At 46.1% G+C, this 24584-nt stretch overlaps 1 protein-coding gene across 3 annotated transcripts in view; it reads left to right on the top strand.

Annotated features, from left to right (window-relative positions):
• Positions 1 to 24584, top strand: part of ATRN (attractin) — a 337196-nt gene that overhangs the window by 221464 nt on the left and 91148 nt on the right. The window contains exon 25 of one of the 3 annotated variants that reach the window (XM_040335497.1): positions 2993 to 3422. The exons of the other annotated variants lie outside the window; for them this stretch is intronic. Coding sequence (XP_040191431.1) covers positions 2993 to 3010 — 18 coding nt within the window. The 3' untranslated portion in view covers positions 3011 to 3422. Of the gene's footprint in view, positions 1 to 2992; positions 3423 to 24584 lie in introns of those variants that run through there. 3 annotated transcript variants of the gene reach the window in all.

Below are 24584 nucleotides of genomic sequence, written 5' to 3'. Positions count from 1 at the left end.
CTCGGCGCTTCAGCGTGCCCCCTTTGAGGACATTCGGGAGATCCCCTTGCTGACTTTGTCGCAGAAGGTGATCTTTCTGGTAGCTATTACCTCTATCAGACGAGTGTCTGAACTGGCGGCCTTGTCTTGCAAGGCCCCCTACTTGGTCATCCATCAGGATAAGGCGGTGCTGCGCCCGCAGCCCTCTTTTCTTCCGAAGGTCGTTTCGGCCTTTTCACATTAACGAGGACATTGTTGTTCCATCATTATGTCCTCAGCCGAAGAACCCGAAGGAAGCCTCTTTACATTCTCTGGATGTGGTTCGGGCCCTTCGAGTTTACTTGTCGGCGACAGCTCCGTTCCGGAAGTCGGACTCGCTGTTCGTGTCTGTGTCCGGTCCCAGTATGGGCCTGGCAGTCTCGTCGGCCACCATTTCCAGGTGGATCCGACAGGTTGTGCTTCAGGCCTACGCCCTGAAGGGGCGGGCGCCTCCCTTTCGGGTCATGGCGCATTCGACCAGGGCGATCGGGGCCTCCTGGGCTTCCGACACCAAGCCTCTGTGTTACAGGTGTGTAAGGCAGCGACCTGGTCGTCGTTCCACACTTTTTCAAAGTTTTATAAGGTGGATGTGAGTGCATCTTCTGATGCCTCCTTCGGCCGCAGGGTGTTACAGGCGGCAGTTTAAGGTTGGAGTTCCTCCGTTGAGTAACTCCGGTTTTGTTTGGGGTGTAACCTGTTTTTGCTGTGTTATTTTCCCACCCCTCGAATTTTTTTGACACTGCTTGGGGACGTCCCTAAGGTCAAAGGATGCTGTGTCCGTCTATGAACGAAAGAGAAAAAAGGATTTTTGTACTCACCGTAAAATCCATTTCTCTGAGTTCATAGACGGACACAGCACCCACCCCTCCTTTGTTTGTACTGCTTGTTACGAACTGAGGCTGCTGAAGCAGAGTGGGGGTTATGCCTGGGGGAGCCACGCCCCTTGGGAGGAGCGGCATGAAGGAAAGTTTTTAACACCTTAAGTGCTGTAGAATTCTGCCTAAATCTCCTGGTAGGAAGAAGCATAACCCTAAGGTCAAAGGATGCTGTGTCCGTCTATGAACTCAGAGAAATGGATTTTACGGTGAGTACAAAAATCCTTTTTTTCCTGGCTTCATCCTGTCCCTCGACGCAGAGAAGGCCTTCGACAGGATAGCGTGGAATTACATGCGTGCAGCCTTGAGATCTTTAGGTCTGCAGGACCGTATGCTACAATTTATTGATCTTCTATATTCATCCCCAACAGCAAAGATCAAGATAAATGGCTGCCTGTCGGAGGCTTTCTCTGTGTCGAATGGCACACGCCAGGGTTGTCCCTGGTCACCACTTATATTCTAATTTTGGAACCCCTTCTGTGTAGGCTTCGAGTGAACCAAGATATAGTGGGTATTACTATTAAGGATAGACAATATAAACAGGCTGCATTTGCTGATGATGTATTATTGTTTCTGACAAATCCTATTATTACAATTCCCAACTTGCTAAAAGATTTCTCCCTATTTCGGACTGTTTCTAATTTAAAAATAAACTTTGCTAAATCCAAGGCCCTCAACGTATCTTTACCTCCTGACACAGTTGCTCTTTGCAAACAGAACTTCCCATTTGCCTGGGAGGATGACTGTATGTCATACTTGGGTATTAACTTATCTTCCGACACAAAAGACTTATATGCTAACAACTTCTTACCCATGTTGAATAACATCATGTCTGATTTACGAAGATAGGATAAAGGTATTTTTTTCGTGGTTCGGAAGAGCAAATGTACTCAAGATGATTGTTCTACCAAGATTCCTATATTTATTCCAAACCATCCCCATAAACATCCCGGGCGCTTTTTTCAAGACATTTAGACAACTTTGCTTAAAGTTTATTTGGAATGCAAAACAACCCCGGATTAAATTGGACAAGCTAGTTTCCCAAAACTCATGGGAGGAATTGGGGTTCCGGATTTACGTAAATATTACTGGGCTTGTCACATGTCTAGAATAATTGACTGGCATGTACACAAAAGCTCTAAAGACTGGATAACGCTGGAAGAGTATTCCTGCAATCTCTGAAACATCTACCGTGGACCAATCCAAAAAAAATTCCACATTCTGCCAAATCTCACCCCATCACGGGGACCACCCTGAAAATCTTCAGATCCCTATGCAAAACAATGACTATTTCCTCGATATATGGTCCCATTACCCCGATTACTCTTAATCCTGAAATTCATCTTCGAGACTATAGCATTAACCATTCCGACATTCCTCCCGAAGTGTCATATAGAGCTGTAGATTTTTTCACACAGAATATCCCCGAATCTTTCGAATCTTTCATATCCAACAATCCTGGTAGCAATATTTCCCCCCTTGATTTTGAACGAATCACTAAATTTCTCAATAGACTTGACCCTGTCAACACGTGGTGTAGGTCCAAGACTCAATTTGAATCTATTTGCCTTAAAAACTCTCCTCAAAAACATTTAGTCTCTCATGTACACGTTACTTAATTCAAACATAGATCCTCAAGTTGACGATACTAATCTTAAATGGAAAAAGGGAACTCAAAATCTCGATATCTAATGATCTGTGGATGACTATCTTTAGACGTTTGCATAAGGGTTCATTAAATATCTTGACCCAGGAAAATGGCTACAAAATATATTCCAGATGGTACAGGACCCCCTTGGTCATTAATAAATACAACCTGGATATATCCCCCTTATGTTGGCGTTGTAACACCGAACCCGGCACACTACTGCATATTTGGTGGGAGTGTACCGTGATTGCAGGGTTTTGGAGGGAGGTTCATAGACTTATATCGCACATCACCACTTACACTCCAGACTTCACGGCCGGGCAATATTTATTACATCTTTCTAGTCTTCCCCATTCGGCTTACAGCCACACTATAGTAATACACCTTATCAATGCGGCGAGACTATGCATCCCCATCAAATGGACTCACTCTTCTCCCCCTACTATTTCAGATTGCATTCGCAAGGTAAACCATATTGCCAATATGGAAGACTTGATCCACCAATCGAAAGATTCTTCTAAAGACTTCTACGACAAATGGTCGTGCTGGTTCCACTTTACAAATTCTACAGAATGCCAAGTCTTATTAGACTCATGACAAGATGATATGTATCAATATCGTTTATCTTATTTTGATATTTGATTGCATCATACTCTTATGAGTGATAGGAAATTACCATTTTCCTGATCTGATTCTTTTCCGTTTCGGTCAATTATATGTCCATTCCTTCCCTTTCCACCTCCTTCTCCTTTTGTGTTTGCCTTTATATTATACGTTGTTAAGATACACAGTCGGATTTACAACGTTTATGTTCTTTATGAATTTTATGTTATATGTCAATTATATATATTGGCACTTGGAATGTTTAAGTTGCTTCAGTAAAGCTGTATGTTAATATTTATTCTGAAAAACTAATAAACTTAAAAAAAAAAAAATGTACGATTATTTCAGAGAGGAGAATTCATCACTGCACAGGATATTGTACCAAACAAAAGGAAGGAAATGTAAAGTTTTGAGATGCCAACAGGAAAAAAAGCATATTTGCAATGCATGCTGCTTTTGTGTGATCTCGAGACCAACTGGCCATTGCAAGTTTCTGGACACCTGAAATTAAAGGGGTTGTAAAGGTAAATGTTTTTTCACCTTAATGCATCCTATGCATTAAGGTGAAAAAACATCTGACGGTGCCAGCCTCCCCCGAACCCCCGTTTTACTTACCTCACCCCTCGAAAGTCCCGCACGCAACCCCGTGATCCTCTTCGGTTCCCAGCCTGGCCGTTGATTGGCTAGGCTGGACGGATTGATAGCAGCGCAGCCATTGGCTGGCGCTGCTGTCAATTACATACGATGACGCGATTGACAGCCTCAGCTCTTTTCCTGTCAGCTGTGTGCAGGGATGTGCCCAATTCCTCCAATCAGCTCTCAGAGCTCCCCTTACTGAGGTCTGCGGAGTGTAACTTCAGCTTCCCACCCCTTTTTTTTCTCTAAACTCTGACAAGTTTAGAAATTCAGCACTTTTCGACGGCTGTAAAGAAGAGAAGACTGTAGATAGACAAATCTGTTTTTGTAGGAGGATTTTGTATTGCCTTAGGATAGTTCTTAAAGTGGTTGTAAAGCTTTAATTTTAATAACAAACCTATCATACTTGCCTCCACTGTGCAGCTCGTTTTGCACAGTGTGGCCCCAATCCCCGTCTTGTGGGGTCCCTCGGTGGCTGTCTCCGCTTTTCCCCGCTTCTGGTTGCCCCCCTGGGAAGCGCTCTTCCAAGGGGCTTACCTTGCAGGCGTGCTCCCGGGTCCTGTATTCGACGGCCATACCTGCCAACTACAGAACTCGGCCCCGGCCCTCGCGTCATTGGAGTTGATTGACAGCAGCGCGAGCCAATGGCTCCGCTGCTAGCAATCTATCCAATAAAGAGCCGAGAAGACCGGGTCGTGATCAAGCAAGTTCTCGACGCCGGACTTTTAAGGGCTCAGATAAGTAAACCGGGGGGCTGGGGGGCCGGCAATCATCAGATGTTTTTTGACCTTAATGCATAGGATGCATTAAGGTGAAAAAACATGAACCTTTACAACACCTTTTAAAGGAGATTCTACAAAATATTAACTCCAGGGCTGAATACAAATGCACTCCACATTTTTTTTAGATATTTGTACAAAATTTGGAAAACCATTTATCGTTTTCCTTCCACTTCATAATTATGTGCAACTTTGTGTTGGTCTATTACATACAATCCCAATAAAATACATTTACGTTTTTGGTTTTTACATTACAAAATTTGGAAAATTTCAAGGGGTATGAATGTTTTCAAAGCAGAGTATGTAAGCGTTTACTACCACTTAAATTGCTGTATGTAAGCTTTTACTACCACTTTAAGGGTACTGTTAATGCTACAGCATCAAAGACTGCCAAGAGCACTTCCAATGTTGTGACAAAGGTTAGAGAAGGCCCTTGTGTTTTTTTTAGCATGACCATATACAAAGCCAGCTCCGTAAAGACATAGTTTGACCTCAACCCTAAAGAGAAACTTTGAATTTAATTGGAAAGCAAATTGAGAGCCAAGTTTTCTTGAGGAAGGCCAGTACCTGACCTCACAGATGCTTTCATTGGTGACTGGACATGCAGTAAATTTCTGCTGCCAAAGAAATCTGAAAGGGATGCAAGCGTATTAGTGCCCATGGTTTTGGAATGAGATAGTTGCCAATTGTCCCACATTTCCCAGGACATTCCTGGTATTTAGACCTTTGTGCCGGTCTTACTGTATCCCGGGAAATGTCCCAGGAAATCGCTGTTTTCCCGTTTTTTTTTTTTTTTGCCGCTGCTAGAGTGTCGCGTCCGGCACTGGTGACTTGTCTCCGCCTGCCACCATTTTACAGAAGACCAGCTATCATGAGGAAGAAACAAGAGACGGAACCCAGGCTTTGCCTCTTGGTTCTTCCCTTCAGCCTCCAAGAGCTGGTCTTTTGTAAATGGCGTGAAGACCAAATCACCAGTGGCATCGCTACCGGGGTGCGGCCCACACCCAGGTGAAGAGGGGTGACAGTGTCTTCTCCAGCCAAAGTTCTGGGACCCCCACATTTTTCTTCCCCCACTATGGCATGCCGGAAAAAGAATGTCCTGCCCCCTAATTATAAGACCTCGCCTACAGACAAAAAAAGTGCCCCTATACATTTTTTGAAAATGTTGGCAACTATGGAATGGGGTTCCCCAAAAGTTCACTCACAGGCCTACAAACTTTTCTCCCTGCAGTAGTAGACATTTTCTGTATTCATGGATAGCAATGCCTTGTTAATGGAACTAACAGTTTGGTGAAGGAGGAGTTATTGGGACAGCATTCTGCTCTGAAAAGCTAAAATCGTAATATTCATAAAATCTAAAATCATAAAATTCCTAAGCACCAACGGGCATTGTATTATGGAGGAGGATAATAGAGGACACATTTTCCTTTGTGGTAAAATTTGAATTTGACCAGTCTTCCTTGTAAAGATGATCTTCATGTGGGTTATGTATGGGATAGGGCTTTGTTTAACCACTGACCCAAGGGGTTTTTACAGTTCGGGACTGCGTCGCTTTAACAGACAATTGCGCGCTCGTGCGACGTGGCTCCCAAACAAAATTGGCGTCCTTTTTTCCCCACAAATAGAGCTTTCTTTTGGTGGTATTTGATCACCTCTGCGGTTTTTATTTTTTGCGCTATAAACAAAAATAGAGCGACAATTTTGAAAAAAATTCAATATTTTTTACTTTTTGCTATAATAAATATCCCCCAAAAACATATATAAACATTTTTTTTTTCCTCAGTTTAGGCCGATACGTATTCTTCTACCTATTTTTGGTAAAACAAATCGCAATAATCGTTTATCGGTTGGTTTGCGCAAAATTTATAGCGTTTACAAAATAGGGGATAGTTTTATTGCATTTTTATTTTTTTTACTACTAATGGCGGCGATCAGCGATTTTTTTCGTGACTGCGACATTATGGCGGACACTTCGGACAATTTTGACACATTTTTGGGACCATTGTCATTTTCACAGCAAAAAATGCATTTAAATTGCATTCTTTATTGTGAAAATGACAGTTGCAGTTTGGGAGTTAAACACAGGGGGCGCTGTAACATTTAGGGTTCACTTTGTGTGTGTTTACAACTGTGGGGGTGTGTGGCTGTAGGACTGACATCATCGATCGAGTCTCCCTAATAAAAGGGATCACTCGATCGATGCGTCGCCATAGTGAAGCACGGGGAAGCCGTGTTTACATACGGCTCTCCCCGTTCTTCAGCTCCGGGGAGCGATCACAACGGGGTGGCTATAAACGAATAGCCGCGCCGTCGTCCCGGATCGCTCCCCAAGGCTTACCGACCGCCGCATGTACGGGGGGGTCCCGATCGGACCCCCGACCCACGTCAAGCAGAGGACGTATAGGTACGTGCATTTGCCTGTCCGTGCCATTCTGCTGACGTATATTTACATGAGGAGGTCGGCAAGTGGTTAACTGCCTGTTGAAAGGTTTTTGGTGCAATTTGCATTTGACGGCATTTAAAACGGTGCTCTGCCTAATTCAAAAGGTCTGTCTACCTGAGCCCCAAATCCGCTTTGGGAAATGCAGCTTTTAATCCTCCGACTGCTGCAGTTTAGCAGTTTTGATGGCAGACTAGTCTCAGACATTGGATGTCTGCACTTCCACTTCTATAAAGCATGTCTGTCCATTCTGTGACAGCTCCTCTACAGCGGAGTGTGTGTATCCCATGGGTGTTTATGGTAGTCATGTAGCACATTCCCTGGAATATAGCTGCGATTTCTGTGAAATCCGCTCTATCAAAGGCCCCCTGTGCCGGAGCTCTGCCACTCTATAAATATCACTCAAGTGGTTTGTGTCCGCTGTTTGGTTTAGGAAGTTTTTTCTGCTCCCGCAATCTTCTACTTCCAAGCCGTACATACAGGCCGGACTGTGCGCTCGGTGAATGCCAGCTCTGTGCTGTTGCCATGTTTGCGGTATGACGCGGAATAAATACCTGATTTCCAAAGAGGAAAACAGCCTGCTATTTTATTTATGAGGACAAACCCGCTCCTATTTCCTGACCAGATGCAAATACAGATGCTGATTGCAGCCAAAGCTCGCACCTTACAGTTGTCCTGTGTATTGCGGTGTCGGGAGTGGCATCATGTGAGGCGTCCAGGAACTGTGTAAAGGTAACCGTGCGCTTTAATACATAGCTCTGCAAAGCAAAGCGCATGGACTCTATAATAGACAAAATGTATACTAAGTTCTAAATTCCTGAATAAAAGTGAACCAAAAGGGAATCCCCCCCCCCCCCCCCTGGAAAAAGTTTGTAAACTGATTACTGACCTCGCTTGAAAATGCTAGTTAAGGGAGCTGCGGTGGCTCAACGCGATTGGCACTGCGCTGACAAGCCATTCACCTCTGCAGCTAGGGGTTCGGATCCCGGTCTTGGCTGCATGTGAATTGAGTTTGGTGGTCTCAGCCCGGCTCCCGGTGGGTGTGCTATGCGAGGTAAGCCTGCGCTTAGTATGCCCACCCCCCTTCAACAAAAACCACCACACTTACACGCACTCGAAATTGGGTTAACATGCACGCACTTTGACCACGCGGTCTCTAAAAAGAGAGGCGAAGGACTAACGGGGCTGGTTGAGCGGGCAAATCCTCTCACTCCCTTATAGGGAGTCCCTCTGCCCCGTTGGGCTTCAAAGCGGAGCAGGTAGGGCGGGCTGTGTGGGAGGACCCCCTCACACACCCGCCATTGCCACCCGGGGCATGGAGAAAGGTGGCAGATTGCCTCTGGGGGAGGCCTGCCTACTCCAAACTCCTGCAGTCCGGCTCCTCTCTCGAGTACACGCACAAAATACACTTAAAAAGAGAAAAAAAAAATGCTAGTTACCTGTTTTTAAAAGTGTAACTACACATTTGTGGGGGAAAAAATTGTAAATAAAAAAATAACACATTTGTTACACAACTATATAGTAATTTAATGTTACCAAAAATGTTCTTAAAATCTTCTGTAAAATGCAATATGGCTACCTGGAGGCCTTTTGTACACAGTTGGTATACAGAACTTCCCCAGAAATATCATTTCCTGCTTGTGTGATTGGCCCACTGATTCTCCCTGAAGCCTGCACTAAGATACAAGTCAGATTTTAGGCATCTTGTGCAACTAAAATTACATTTTTGGTGAGAGTCTCCCAAAGGGTTTAATAAGTTCACCTTTTGGAATATGTTACATGTTCCACCTCTATTTAAAGTGGTTGTATGCCCTGAAAAAAAAAAAACTGTAATGCCGCGTACACACAACCGTTTTTCATGACGTGAAAAATTCCATTTTTTAAAATGGTCATTAAAAACGATCGTGTGTGGGCTCCAGAGCATTTTTTTTCGACGTGAAAAATGGGCATTAAAAATTTAGAACATGCTCTAAATTTCCACGTTGTGAAAAATGGTCGTGTGTAGGCTTTAAAGCGGATCTCCACTCTAAAGTGGAGTCCCGCTGATCGGCACCCTCCCCCCCTCCGGTGTCACATTTGACACCTTTCAGGGGGGAGGGGGGTGCAGATACCTGTCTACAGACAGGTATCTGCACCCACTTCCGGCCCTACGATACGGGCAAAGGACAGGTTTTTTCCTTACCTTCCGTCCGTCCCCCGTTGTATGCTGGGAACACTCGGCTCCCAGCACACAGCGGGAGCCAATCGGCGGGCGCAGCGCGACTCGCGCATGCGCCGTAGGGAACCGGGCAGTGAAGCCGGAGCGCTTCACTTCCTGGTTCCCTCACCGTGGATGGAGGGGGGAGCAGCAGGGTGACGAGCGATCGGCTCGTCATCTGCTGCGATCACCGCTGGACTCCAGGACAGGTAAGTGTCCTTATATTAAAAGTCAGCAGCTGCAGTATTTGTAGCTGCTGGCTTTTAATATATTTTTTTAGTGGCACATCCGCTTTAACGATGTGAAAAAAACGCGCATGCTCAGAAGCAAGTTATGAGACGGGAACACTCGTTATGGTAAAACTAGCATTCGGAATGGAGATAGCACATTCATCACGCTGTAACAGACTGAAAAGCACAAATCGTCTCTCGCCAAACTTTTACTAACACGAAATCGGCAAATGCAGCCCAAAGTGTGGCGCCATCTGAATGGAACTTCCCCTTTATAGTGCCGTTGTACGTGTTGTACGTCACAGCGCTTTGCTCGAGCATTTTTTTTCTAGGACATTAAAAATGGTCGTGTGTACGCGGCTTAAGGCATCTGTCTGCTCATAACTCGTAGGGCCCGCACCGCCTCCCGGTCACCGCTGAGGGAGCTGACGTGTTCCTTCTGGGTTCTTGGCTCCGGCGCTGTGAGTGGCCGGAGCCGCGATGAAACATTCTCCGCACATGCACACGGGAGTCCCCGTTCCGGCGAGGAGTTCTAAATTTCTGGCAGCATCCGCCAGACCTTCAGAGCGCATGCGCCACTGACGTCAGTGGCTGCATGCAAGGTGAATATCTCCTAAACCTCACAGGTTTAGGAGATATTCATTTTACTTACAGGTCAGCCTTATTATAGGCTGACCTGTAGATAAAAATGTGCAAGTGATGTATACAACCACTCTAAGGGTGGAACATGTAACATGTTCCAGCAGCTGAAGCCCCTCCCCAGTGACAGTGGGAGGGCATCTTCTCAGGGTGCTTGCTGTCACTGTTTGAAAATAACGTGGCCTAATGGGGCTCTGCCTACCCGGCCACGTCATTCGCTCACAGTCCTCTGTGAATGAGAAACTTCAAGTCCTGACAGCCTTTGTGGCTGTCGATGTATAGTTTCAATGAGCTACCAGTGGTGCTTTTGAGCACTCTGGTATTTCATTGCTTTTTTCCTGTCCGTGTGTATTGGTCTGCCCCTACGAGGTACGAGCAGACAGATACTGACAAGTCTGCAGGAGTCCTGCACGACACCCATCATCTGCTGATCACGGGTGCAATGCTTTCCAGGTTCCAAGTAAATAAAATAATAAATGCACTTTTTTTTATTTTTTTTAACCTGCAAAAAAAATTGCATTAATTATTTTTCTTAAAAAGTGAACTTATCCTTTAATCACCTCTGAAGGGATGCAGACACTGCACCTTTTCTCATTAGAGCCCTGCAAGTTCAACTAATCAATAATGGAAAAGTCGCTCCATTTCAGAAACACTGTGCACACACCAGCATTTCTTCATTTACAACCCCCTAATTCTACTGTATTTCTAGTTTTTGCCTATACTCACTGTATAAGACGACCCCCCTTCTGGGGCTTCATAGTGCCCATATTTCCTTCTTAAAGTGGAGTTCCACCCATTTTTTTATGTTTGTCTGTGCTGCATGCTCTAATCTCATAGTGTTCAGAATGGACAATTTTTATTTAATTTGTTGCTTGTAAATACCTTTATTTTGTAGTCCTTCATTACTTCCTCCTCCTTATTTGCCTAGGCTATTTGCAAGGGTTTCTGGGATAGGCATCATGTTTCCCAGTAGTCCTTGCAAACCTGACTGCAACCTATTACATTGCTTGTGCACTGAGCATGTGCGAGATATGCAAAGCTGAAATCCAGGAAGTCATACAGTCTGGCTTCATGATGCCCACACTTAAGATGGCCACGGTCTATTTCTAGATTATAAACTATTTAAATGCTGTAACAACCTAACAAAACGGACCTTAGTTTACAGACTAACTTTACTAGAATACATTAAGCTTGTGTATTACAGGGGTATTTATATTTAAAAAGTGAAATTGTGGGTGGAACTCCCCTTTAATTGAAGTTGGAACTATACAGCGCTGAGCCAATCACGGCGAGCAATGTATTCTATTAACGAATCCAAAGCCAGCTCAGATTGGCAGAGGCTGTAACATCATCAGCCCACGCCTCACTGACTCTAAAAGCCAATGTATGTAGCCTGCTCTGATTGGCAGAGGTTGTTGCTCCAATCTGAGCAGGCTCTGTATTAATAGAATACATTGCTCGCCAGGATTGGCTCAGCGGTGTATACTGTATGTAGCTGAAGCTAGAGGTGATCAAATACCACCAAAAGAAAGCTCTATTTGTGGGAAGCTTTCTTCGGTCCTCCCAAGACCTCCTGCTCTCTAGCTCCCTTGTCGCCTCCTCCCATGCTTGGCTCCAGGATTTCTCCAGAGCTTCTCCCATCCTTTGGAACTCCCTACCCCAATCTGTCCAACTGCCCTCTAAACTATCCATATTTAAACGATCCCTGAAAACCCTTCTACTTAAACAGGAAGTAAGCCCTGATGCGTTTTACTTCCTCTGTTTCCCTGCAAAGGTGTGTCACTTACCTGAAATCTAAGCCTGCTATGTCCCCGATTTCCTCGCCTTCATGAAGCGTCCATCTTTCACCCTATCTGGGTATCGCGGCTCCTGCGCTGTGATTGGCTGGAGCTGCGATGCCGTCACTCCCAGGCATGCACGCGGGAGCCGCCAGTTACAGCAAAATCTCCTTTAGAAAAGGCACGATTGCCATTTCTAAAGTGCGCCTGCGTCGTCCACGGCACATGTTCCATAGACATCGGGGCCCAGCTCTTTTGCAAATATCTCCTACAGATTTTGAGCACCTACAGGTAATCTAGGCTTACCTGTAGGTAAAAGTGGTTGTAAAGGATTTACAACCACTTTAACCACTTGCCCACCAGGCACTTACACCCCCTTCCTGCCCAAGCCATTTTTCAGCTTTCAGCGCTGCCACACTTTGACAATTGCGCGGTCATGTAACAATGTACCCAAACATTTTTTTTTTACATTTTCTAAACACAAACAGAGCTTTCTTTGGTAGTAAATGTTTTATTTTTATTTTTTTAAAGACCAACATTTTTGAAAAAAAAATGTTTTTTACTTTTTCTGTCAGTAAATTTTGTAACCAAGTTATTTTTCGCCTTCACTGATGTGCGCTGACGAGGCGGCACTGATGGTCACCGATAGGCTGAGCTGGTGGGCATTGATGAGGTGCCACTTATGGGCACTGATGAGGCGGCACTGGTGGGCATTGACTGCTGTGCTGGGCATTGATGGGCGGCACTGGTGGGCATTCACGACTGTGCTGGGCATTCACGACTGTGCTGGGCATTGATGGGCATCACTGACTGGCATTGCTAATGGGAACTGATTGTACCAATGGTGGGCACTGGTGACACTTAAATTGATATACTGTAATCAGGGCACTGATGATCAGTGCCCTGATTACATTCCTACATGTCCCCCTGTGAGGATATGCCACTGATCGGCTCTCCTCTCCTCACACTGTGTCAGTGTAAAGTGAGGAGAGCCGATTACAAGCATCTCCGTGTTTGCATGTGACCGGCTGTGATTGGACACAGCCGATCACATGGTAAAAGATTTGAAAAAAGGAAATTTGGGACTTTAAATGAGGCTGGAGACATGGTGTGGGTGATGAAGGGAAGTACATATTTATTAATCATGAAATTGCATGACATGTCTCAAAAACAGAAAACGCATAGAGGAAACAATCATTTTGTGTAAATGTCATTTCATAATGCTAACACACCCATATATTATGTGCATGTGCAAAATAGGCAGCGAGGGTACAACAGTGCATGACCTGGCGCCACACAGTCGATGAGTACAATTTATGAGTTAACATATGTACAGATATCACATTAATAGCGAGGAAGATAAAAATTGTTAAAACAAGTGAAACCATCAAGGGTTGGAAATGTTTATCAACTTAAATGATACGATAAGGGCATATATCCGCATCTCTGGTGCCTGACGCGTTTCGTGTCAATGACACTCATCAGGGGCTGATGCTTGGGATATCTAAAAAATAAATAATGTAGGGTATAGTTACTAGATCTGGTGGTGATCAAAACAAAAAAAAATAAAAGATGCAACAAAAGGGTCCACCCTGAGTACTTACATGGAATCTAGGCGGTAGGTGTGGTGAGTATGGAGCCGAGGCCATGGTAAAAGAGCCGTGGACGCGGCTCTTTACAGAGTTCAGGGCCACGCCATGTCCTATCAACACGGCACGGGCGTGCGAGAGCGGCCGTTCTGGAACGCCGTCATATGATATCGTCCCAGAACAAGAGCCACACCGCTTTGCTGTCATTTGACGGTGGGTGGGGGCGGCAAGCCTATCCTGCTTCTAACTAACACTGGCCTGGATTCAAGAAGCAATTGCGCCTGTGTAACCATAGTTACACAGGCACAATTGCTTACTTGCCCCGGCGTAACGAATGCTCCTGATTCAGGAACCTCGTTACGCCGACTGCAGCCTAAGATATGCGCGGCATAAGGCTCTTATGCCCGCATATCTTAGGCTGCATTCTTGCGATGGCCGCTAGGTGGCGTTCCCGTTGTGCTCAGCGTATAGTATGCAAATTGCATACTAACGGCGATTCACAACGTTACACAAGCCTTGTGTACGCAGTTTACGTCGTTTCCATACGGCGGTTTTCGCGTAAGGCTGCCCCTGCTATTAGCAGGGGCAGCCAATGTAACGTATACCCGTCGTTCCCACGTCGCGAAATTTCAAATTTCCGTAGTTTGCGTAAGTGATTCGTGAATGGCGCTGGACGCCATTCACGTTCACTTTGAAGCAAATGACGTCATTTGCCGCAATGCACGTCGGGAAAGTTTCCCGACGGACCATGCACTCTACGTTCGGCGCGGGAACGCGCCTAATTTAAATGATTCCCGCCAGGCATTTTGCCGGCGCGCCCACGCAATTTACGGAGCTACTGCTCCGTGAATCAAGGGCAGCGCAGTAAATTTGCGGGGGCGCAGGGCAAAAACGTTGCCCTGCACCTCCGCAAAAAAAGCGCAAATGTACCTGAATCTACCCCACTGTTTTACTTGATCAGCTCATCCCCCACAGCTATTACCTTTTGTATCAACTGACCCTTCCTTTTTAGATTGTAAGCTCTAATGAGCAGGGTCCTCTGATTCCTCTTGTACCAAATTGTAATGCTACTGTAATGTCTGCCTTTAGTTTAAGCGCCGCGCAAACTGTTGGCGCTATATAAATCCTGTATAGTAGTAATAATCGTGAGCAGACGTGTAACCCCCAAACACCTCGCCTCTGGAGTCCACAGGGGACACAAACTTTCACCGCAAATAACTAAACTAGAATCTAAGTTTTGTGTCCTCTGAATTTATCAGCATTTCCAGGAAGAAGTGCTTGTTCTATTTACTTGTGAATTGTTAGAAGGCAGCATGGCGTGTGCTGGAATTCCCATTTAGTGATCACGGGGGGATCTGTCAGTGAAGGGAGCGGAGTTTTGGCAGCCCTCATTGTCAGCCGTCACTTTGTTTAGGAGTTGATTCTGTTGCAAGGGACCCGTCGCGTCTGATCAGCGCTCCGGTTTACATACTGCTGGCAGGGAGGCCGGGACGCGAATGCGGAATAGCAGGAATGCAAATGAATTTGTTTTCAATCATTTAAGTTTATTAGTGTAAATAATTGCTCCCAGATTTTTGCAATTACACGCGGCGTTCCAGGGCCGTCAGACTGGCACTGCTCCTGTTGGATACGAGGAAAGGGGGAGGAGGGCGGCTGTGATTTGAAGCAGAGCGTGTAAGTGATACTTTTAAACATGAAGCAGATGCATCCTCTCCAGCTATTCCTGCCTTAGTTTTGGCAGCCATCGGTGAGATTTTTTTATTTTTTTTCTCCCCGTCTCTGAAGTGCTTCCTGCTTTTACAATGTCGAATACTTGGAAAGTGCCGCTCTGGATTTCTCGGCTATAAGAACATTTTTTTTTCTTGTTTCTTACAATTCTGAGCTTTTTTGCAGCAGCATCAGTGGCGGAAATTCTCACTCCAGGTAATGTCTGATTATACTTTTGTTCTCCTTTTCTCTAATCTGGAATGAAGGGGGTGGGTGGTGTCGTCAACTAACATGACAGGACTCTTGCTTGAAGTTTTCAAACTTTTTGACTCCGAAGATGTCACCGCCAGGAGTACCAGTGCTGAGTGCCACTGCCTCCAGGGCCGGCCTTTGGGGTGTGCGAGCTGTGCGGCCGCACAGGGCACCATGGGCAACAGGGGCGCCGTGCGGCCATCCAGAGGCGTACTAGAAGGTTTGGGGGCGTACCACACACTGGGGGGATCTGCATTGAAGGGGTGGATACACTGAAGGGGGGTCTGCACTGAATATGTCATGTAAAGGGGTCCAGTGATGCAGGGTTCTGTGTAATGTAAAGGGGTCCAGTGATGCAGGGTGCTGTGTAATGTAAAGGGGTCCAGTAATGCAGAGTGCTGTGTAATGTGAAGGGGTCCAGAGTGCTGTGTAATGTAAAGGGGTCCAGTGATGCAGGGTGCTGTGTAATGTAAAGGGGTCCAGTGATGCAGAGTGCTGTGTAATGTGAAGGGGTCCAGAGTGCTGTGTAATGTAAAGGGGTCCAGTGATGCAGGGTGCTGTGTAATGTAAAGGGGTCCAGTAATGCAGGGTGCTGTGTAATGTAAAGGGGTCCAGTAATGCAGGGTGCTGTGTAATGTAAAGGGGTCCTCTTTGTGTATGTTTAGGTGACCAGGGGGCGAGGGGTGAAGATGGGGGGGGTGCCACAGGATTAGCTTGCACAGGGCGCCTGAACACCTAAGGCCGGCCCTGCCTGCCTCCTACCTGCCGGGAACGGGGTTGCTTTTTTTTTTTGTGTTGGATTTTTCTTTTTTTATTGGTGATATTTATAAGCTGTTGTTCATAGTTTTTTTTAGAGCTGTATGTCTTGTGTGTAAAGTTTCCCCACTGCAGGAGCCCTCTCCAACTCTCTATGCTTGCTGCAGGGCCAACTCATCATTGAGAGTGAAGCTGAACAGGTGCTTCCCTACCCTAGAACCTCTATGCCCTCAGGGTCCTAGAATGGATCCGAGGCTTCAGAAATGGGTGTTGCCAAAGCATACAACACTTGTACTCCTGAGGGGTTTGAGTATTGCCCAGGAACAGGGGCGGACTGACAACTCATGGGGCCCCCGGGCAATAGAAGACTATGGGGCCCCTGGGCTTACAGATGGCCACCATGCCAGGAGGCAGTGCAGAGGCGGGGCAGCTAAAATCTCGGGATTTTCACATCAGAAGCATGTTGGTTTCAGACATATCAGGGACAGATGTAAACAAAACCATAGATTTTTGATTGATTGATTGATTTTTGAGCTTAATTAGGCGCCAAATGCCCACTGTGAAGTGAGCGTCTAAGCGCCGCTGGTGAGATGTAACTTTGAATCAATCCGTGGTGAAGAAGAGATCCCTGGACATACTGTCCCTGGTTTCACTGAGCCTGGCAACCCTGATGGGGCCCCCTAGTGACATGGGGCCCTCGTGCGGTACCTGAGTGACTCAATGGTCAGTCCGCCCCTGCCCAGGAAATAATTTTATTTCGGAATACCACCTTAAAAGAGGAAGTAAACCCTGATGGGTTTTACGTCCTCTTTGGTTCCCTGCAAAGTAAAAGCATAATGGGCTAGTATGCGTTGTAAACCTAGGGCAAATCAGGCTGGGGAGGAATAAGCTAGATGATGTTGGATGACCTCCAGCCAGGAAATGGGGCGGTCTTTATCTGATTGCTGCAGCTTCCAATGCACATTGTGAGAAGCTTACAGTGTGCAGTGAAATCAGCAATTTCAGTACACAAGAGGAGCCTGTAGAACTGTGCAAGCCTAAAGGGATGGCCGGAGTTCAGCTTTGAAGAAATATTGGAATTACTTAAAGCGGTGTTCCGCCCCCCCAAAAAACAAAAGCAGCTACACATACTGCAGCTGCTGGCTTTTAATAGAACATTTAAAGGGGTTTTCCACCCATTTTTTAAGTTTATTAAAAGTCAGCAGCTACAAAAAGTGTAGCTGCTGGCTTTTAATAAACTGACACTTACCTGCTCCACGTTCCAGCGACGCGCCGGCTGGGGCTCCGCTCCTCTCCCCCCCTCCCCGGCCGGCGTCTTCATTGTCACTGTGGGCACCCGGCCGTGACAGCTTTCGGCTTCACGGCCGGGCACTCACTGTGCATGCACGAGCGGCACTGCGCATGCGCGAGCGGCACTGCGTGCGCGGCCCGGCGCTGCGCTGTTTGATTGGACAGGTGATCGCCTAGGACCTGTCATGTGTCCTAGGCGATCGCCTACAGGGAGGGGCTGCCAAAAGGTGATATGACGTATCGCCTTTGCAGCCCCTCGGCGGAAAGAGGAAGTGGGACAGGAAGTCCCCTTCTCCTGAAGCCCCCCCCCCCCCAAAAAAAATTACATGCATGTGGCATGTAAGGGGGCGAGGAGTGGGTTAAGCGGAGGTCAATTTTGAGGGTGGAACTCCTCTTTAACTGTCCTGGAGTCCAGCGATGTCGGTACCTGCAGCTGATGTTTCCATCAGCTGTCAGGTGCTGCCATTGCAGGTAAGGGTATCCGGCAGTGTAGCCTTTCGGCTTCACGCCGGGAACCCTACTTTGCATGAGCGAGGCTCCGCTTCTCTCTCCTACTGACCCAGGCGACTGAGTGAGGCTGCTTGTTTAAAAGAAAAAAAAAAACATGTTATACTTTCCTGCTCTGTGTAAGAGTTTTACACAGAGCACCCCGTATCCTCCTCTTTTCCGGTCCCCTGCCAGCACTCCACGCCCTCCTGCCGAGTGTCCCCCCATAGCACCCGAGCCACATCTCTGCGTGTCTATTCACACACACACAGCCCTGACTTCACTCTCTCTGTCCTCATTGGCTCACTGGCTGGGATTGACAGCAGCGGAAGCCAGTGGTTTCCTCTGCTGCCTCAACCAATGAGAAGTGACAGTCCTTGGAGAGCTGAGGCTGTGCATATTGCTGGATCACGATGGGACTCGGGTAAGGGGGGGGGGTTGCTGCACACTGAAGTTTTTTTAAGAAGGTAAAATAAACCTTGAGCCTTTAAAAACACCTTAAGGGGTTTTATTTTTTTCTAAATAGGTTCCTTTAAGCTAGTGCATTGTTGGTTCACTTACCTTTTCCTTCCATTTCCCTTCTAAATGATTATTTTCTTTGTCTAAATTTCTCACTTCCTGTTCCTCCTCAGTAAGCTGTTCTGGCTGACTAACCCCCATCCAGAACAACTCGGATGATGGGGGCAAGTTTACTGAGGAGAAACAGGAAGTGAGAAATTCAGACAAAGAAAAAAATATTTAAAAGGGAAATTGAAGGAAAAGGTAAGTGAACCAACAATACACTAGCTTATAGGAGCCTATTTAGAAAAACGAACCTTTACAGACCCTTTAAGACCCCTTTCACACTGGGGCTGCCGTGCATTAGTGGTAAAGCGTTGCTCGATTTGGCAGTGTTTTACAGGTGTTTAAGTGGCGTTTTTTGTCTGCTTAGCAGCCAAAGAAAGGGTTAAAAGAACCCATGTTGTGGTGCTTCCAAAGTGCTTTTGAGGCGCTTTGGAAGTGCTGCCCATTCATTTCTATAGGCATTGCGTTTTGGGAGCGGTGTATGCAGCGCTCTCAAACTGCCCCAAAGATGCTGCTTACAGGACCTTTCCTAATGTCTCTGAAGTTCACCGCCCCCAATATGAAAAGTCACACGGAAATGAATGGGAGGCGCTTTACAGGTACCCTTTCTAGCACTAAATTGCCTGAAAACCGCCTCGGTGTGAAAGGGATCTAAAGCGACTAAACCCCTCCTATTTTTACAGCCAAGGGAGCTGGCATCATAGCCTTTGGTTGATCTGCAGTTGCTATGGTGCTATTCTTGTGATCAGTTACGCTGTTCTGACGAGAAATGACCCCCATCGAATAATGCCCGCCCTTTACTGCGCAGGGCTTGCGCACTACGGAGCAGGTGACAGTCTCCGAATATAATCGGCGCCTGCGCACAGCAGAAGACTTTGTGCCACACGCTCCCGCTGCTCATGTAACTCTGCAAGGGGTGGATATATTATTGATTGAAGCGTGTTGGGGGCGGATACCTACAGAAGAGGCCGTATGTTATAATGATGGCCAGAGCTGATAAGATTGGTGTGGATTTCTCAATAAACGACACATGTTTGCGGGGGCGTGTTTGCACAACTGAAGGGCGGGCTTAACAATGTTGATGGGCGGGTTTGAAGGCCCTATTTAACTACCCAACACCAAGCAATTTAAATACTTTCCTTAGTACATTTTTAATATGCTTAAATTTTAACCCGCCCATCAACACTGTTAAAAACGCCCTTCAGTTGTGTAAAACACGCACCCGCAAACGCGTATCGTTTATTGAGAAATCCACCCCCCATCTTATCAGCTCTGGCCATCATTATAACATACGGCCTCTTCTGTAGGTATCCGCCCCTCACACGCTTCAGTCAATAATATATCCGCCCCTTGCAGAGTTGCACGAGCATGCGGGAGCGTGTGGCACAAAGTCGTCTGCTGTTGCGCAGGCGCTGTGCACAGCTGATCGTGTTCAGAGACTTTTGGCGGATCCGTAGTGCGCCTGCGCAGTAAAGGGCGGGCATTATTCGACTGGGGTCATTTCTTGTTGGAACAACGGCACCAGCCTTTTGTTAAAGGGTCACTAAAGGAATTATTTTTTTTAGCTGAAATGATTGTTTACAGGGCATAGAGACATAATAGTTAACTGATTCCTTTTAAAAATGATTAAAAATAGATAAAAAACAATCATATGATGTGCCTGCAGTGTAGTTTCGTTTTTGTTGTTGTTTCCTGGTTCTCTGATGTACAGAGCCACTAGAGGGCAGTCAGCCAATAGAGAGCAGTGATACTTTGTCTAAAACTCCTCAGCACCAATCCAGTTTCGTTTTACACACAATAATCACATTAGTGACCACCGTGAGAAATCTCCCAGCACTGTGGTTATCAGGAAACAGGCAACCAGGAAGTGTCCAGAACAGAGAGGATTTACAGCAACATTAAAAGCAAAAACGAACAATGAGGACATGAAACCAGGACTGCAGTAAGGTAAAGGAAGCTATTTAGCTAAAAAAAAAAATTCCTTTAGTGACCCTTTAACTTGACAGTTCAGTTGAGAGCACAAGCAGCTGCAACAGTTATTGATTGGGGAAACGTTAAAGGGGTTGTAAAGGCAGAAGGTTTTTTTTATCATAATGCATTAAAATAAACAGCCTTCTGTGTGCAGCAGCCTCCCCCAATACTTACCTGAGCTCCCTCTCTGTCCAGCGATGTCCACGAGTATCTCAACCATCCGAGATACTCCATCCTGATTGGCTGAGACACAGCAATCTCAGCAGCAAAGCACTGTCAAGAGATGGTTTCTGATTGGATGGTAACTCCCCTTTGTATATCAAGTCTCTGCAGCACCCTGAATCTACCTGCTGGTGATGGACTTGTATATGCTGGATGAATATTACACTTTTCTGCATATTTATCCTTTTTATTTTTGGTAGAGCATGTAAAAGAGACAATGTTTGCTAGGCAGGAATGATATCGTTCTCCAGTCTGACACTTCCTAGGTTACACCTTTTATGTTTGCTTTGAACTGTCCCGAAAAAATCTGACACTTTTTTTATATTTAGCTGTGAATCTTAATTGGGTCTTAAAACAACATGTTCTGCTGCTTTAGGATCGCATGGGGAAAGGTTAGAACCCCAGTCAGGCTTTCTTTGCTTTTAGTGCCCTTTGCTGGCACTAAAAGAAGGGAAGATGTCCCTTTTTTATAAGTGGTTGAAACTCTTAACAAAAAAAAAAAAAAAAAAAATCATCCTGTTCCTTTAACCACTTCAGCCCCAGACCATTTTGTTGCTAAATGACCGGGCCACTTTTTGCGTTTCGGAACTGCATCGCTTTAACTGACAATTGCGCGGTCGTGCGACGTGGCTCCCAAACAAAATTGATGTCCTTTTTTTCTCTCACACAAATGGAGCTTTCTTTTGGTGGTATTTGATCACCTCTGCGGTAATTTTTTGCGCTATAAACAAAAATAGAGCAATAATTTTGAAATAAATTCTCTGGGCCAGATCCACGAAGCGCGGCGCTTCTCTCCGTCCGGCGTAGTGTATCTCAGATACACTACGCCGCAACTTACTTTTTTTTTGTATCCTCAAAGATTTCCCGCCGTAAATAGTAGTAGTGTAACTTAGGCGGCGTAAGGGCGCGCAATTCAAATGTATGTGATGGGGGCGTGTTTTATGTTAATACGTCGTGACCCGACGTAAATGACGGGTTTTTTTTTAACGGTGCATGCGCCGTCCGTGGGGGTATGCCAGTGCGCATGCTCGAAATTAACCCGGAACAAGCCAATGCTTACGACGTTGACGTCATTCTACGCAAAGCCCTTTTCGCGATTGACTTGCGCATAGACGTAACATTTTCAAAATTCGACACGGGAATGACGGCCATACTTGACATAGGATACGCCTCATATAGCAGGGGTAACTATACGCCGGAAAAAGCCGAACGCAAACGACATAAAAAAATGCGCCGGACGTACGTTCGTGGATCGCCGTATCTATCTAATTTGCATACTCGACGCGGAATTCGACGGAAACGCCACCAAGCGGCCAGCGTAAATATGCACCTACAATCCGACGGCATACTAAGACGTACACCTGTCGGATCGAGCCCAGATTCCGCCATATCTTGTTTTGTGGATACAAAACAGAGATACGACGGGGGAACTTTGAAATTACGCGGCGTATCCATAGATACGCCGGCGTAATTCGTTTGAGGATCTGGCCCAATATTTTTTACTTTTTGCGATAATAAATATCCCCAAAAAAGATATAATATATTTTTTTCCTCAGTTTAGGCCGATACATATATTCTACATATATTCTACATATCTACATATTCTACATATTTTTGGTAAAAAAAAATCGCAATAAGCGTTTGATTGGTTTGTGCAAAAGTTATAGCGTCTACAAAATAGCGGATAGTTTTATAGCATTTTTATTAATTAATTTTTTTACTAGTAATGGCGACGGTCTGCGATTTTTATCGTGACTGCGACATTATGGCAGTAGAAATATTTGCCAGCACACCATGGAACGACGTAAATAGCGTCCAAACAGATGGTTTATTTCATGATCACAACACAGAGAGTGCAACATTTCGGAGCCACGCAGGCCCCCTTCCTCAGGCATGCCTGACGAAGGGGCCCTGCGTGGCTCCGCCTATATGTTGTGTCTGCAGCATATATGTGGTAGAGACCAATGACATGACTGCGAATGCAGCCTATTCAAGCTCTAGGAACCAATGACATTGCTTAGAATGCAACCTATCCACTTACTAGAGATTGGTGACCTCAATGACAATGTGTAGCCTATATATTCACTAGCGTCCAAGGATGACCTCACACATGTTCGGGTATTGTCCAATCACATCTGAATTCATTCCTCCTTAGACCAGTGACATCCCTGAGAATCTGGAAGAACAAGAGATTATGCAAACACTTATTAGTATAATAATAGATGGGACAGATGTTTATAAAATATCATGAGTGTGTATTATTATTATTATGCCGTATCACGCTTGTTATTTAAAGCAGGCTCCAAGCGGTGTGACAAGTTTTATTAGCTGCTAGTTCTTCATATTGGAACCTGGGTGGATACAGACACATGTAACCAGTATTTCTTCCTGAAAAACATGTAGTGACTCGTAGTTCCATTAGAGCAGGGATCCTCAAACTACGGCCCTCCAGCTGTTGCGGAACTACAAATCCCAGGAGGCATTGTAAAACTCTCATTCAAACTCTCATTCACAGACATGAATAGGCATGATGGGAATTGTAGTTCCTGAACACCTGGAGGGCTGTAGTTTGAAGACCCATGCATTAGAGCATCCTTTTGCGACCTTCTTAACATGGAGGAACCCTTTAACCACTTCTCGCCTGGCCTATAGCCGATTTACGTCCGGGAAGTGGTTTTGAAATCCTGACTGGACGTCCACGGGCGCGCGGCGATCGTTGTTGCGGGGTGTCAGTCTGACACCCTGCATCTCCGATCTCGGTAAAGAGCCTCCGGCGGAGACTCTTTACCACGTGATCAGCCGTGTCCACGGCTGATCACGATGTAAACAGGAAGAGCCGTTGATGGCTCTTCCTCACTCGCGTCTGACAGACGCGAGTAGAGGAGAGCCGATCGGCGGCTCTCCTGACGGGGGGGGGTTCACGCTGATTGTTTATCAGCGCAGCCCCCCTCGGGTCGCCACACTGGACCACCAGGGAAGGGCAAATAAAAAAAAAAGTCTTGAAAAAAAAAAGCTTTAAAAAAAAAAAAAGATGCCAATCAGTGCCCACAAATGGGCACTGACTGGCAACATGGGTAGATCAGTGCTGCCCCACAGTGTCCATCAGTGCCACCCCAGTGTCCATCAGTGCCACCCCAGTGTCCATCAGTGCCACCCCAGTGTCCATCAGTGCCACCCCAGTGTCCATCAGTGCCACCCCACAGTGTCCATCAGTGCCACCCCACAGTGTCCATCAGTGCCACCCCACAGTGCCCATCCATGCCCAGTGCCCATCTGTGCCGCCCATGAGTGCCCATCTGTGCCGCCTATGAGTGCCCATCTGTGCCGCCTATGAGTGCCCATCTGTGCCGCCTATGAGTGCCCATCTGTGCCACCTATGAGTGACCATCTGTGCCGCCCATGCGTGCCCATCAGTGCCGCCTGTGTGCCCATAAGTGCCACCTATGTGTGCCCATCAGTGCCGCATACCAGCGCCGCCAATCAGTGCCACCTGATCTGTGCCCGTCAGTACTACCTCATCGATGTCCATCAGTGCCATCTCATCGGTGCCCATCAGTGCCGCCATATCAGTGCCCGTAATTGAAAGAGAAAACTTACTTATTTACAAAAAAATTAACAGAAAAAAATAAAAATGTAATTTTTTTCCAAATTTTCAGTCTTTTTGTAGTTGCGCAAAAAAAAAATCGCAGAGGTGATCAAATGCCACCAAAAGAAAGCTCTATTTGTGGGGAAAAAAGGATGCAAAGTTTGTTTGGGAGCCACGTCGCACGACTGCGCAATTGCCATTCAAAGTGTGACAGTGCTAAAAGCTGAAAATTGGCTTGGGCGGGAAGGTGCGTAAGTGCCTGGTATGGAAGTGGTTAAACAACTTTTTGGCCTCAGGAAACCCCTGCTAATAATTATA

The sequence above is a fragment of the Rana temporaria genome, chromosome 1 (genome assembly GCF_905171775.1).
Source record: "Rana temporaria chromosome 1, aRanTem1.1, whole genome shotgun sequence".
In the NCBI taxonomy this organism is placed as follows: Eukaryota; Metazoa; Chordata; class Amphibia; order Anura; family Ranidae; genus Rana; species Rana temporaria.
The sequence above is the reverse complement of the archived record's forward strand: the minus strand, read 5'-3'. Positions and strand labels throughout refer to the sequence as shown.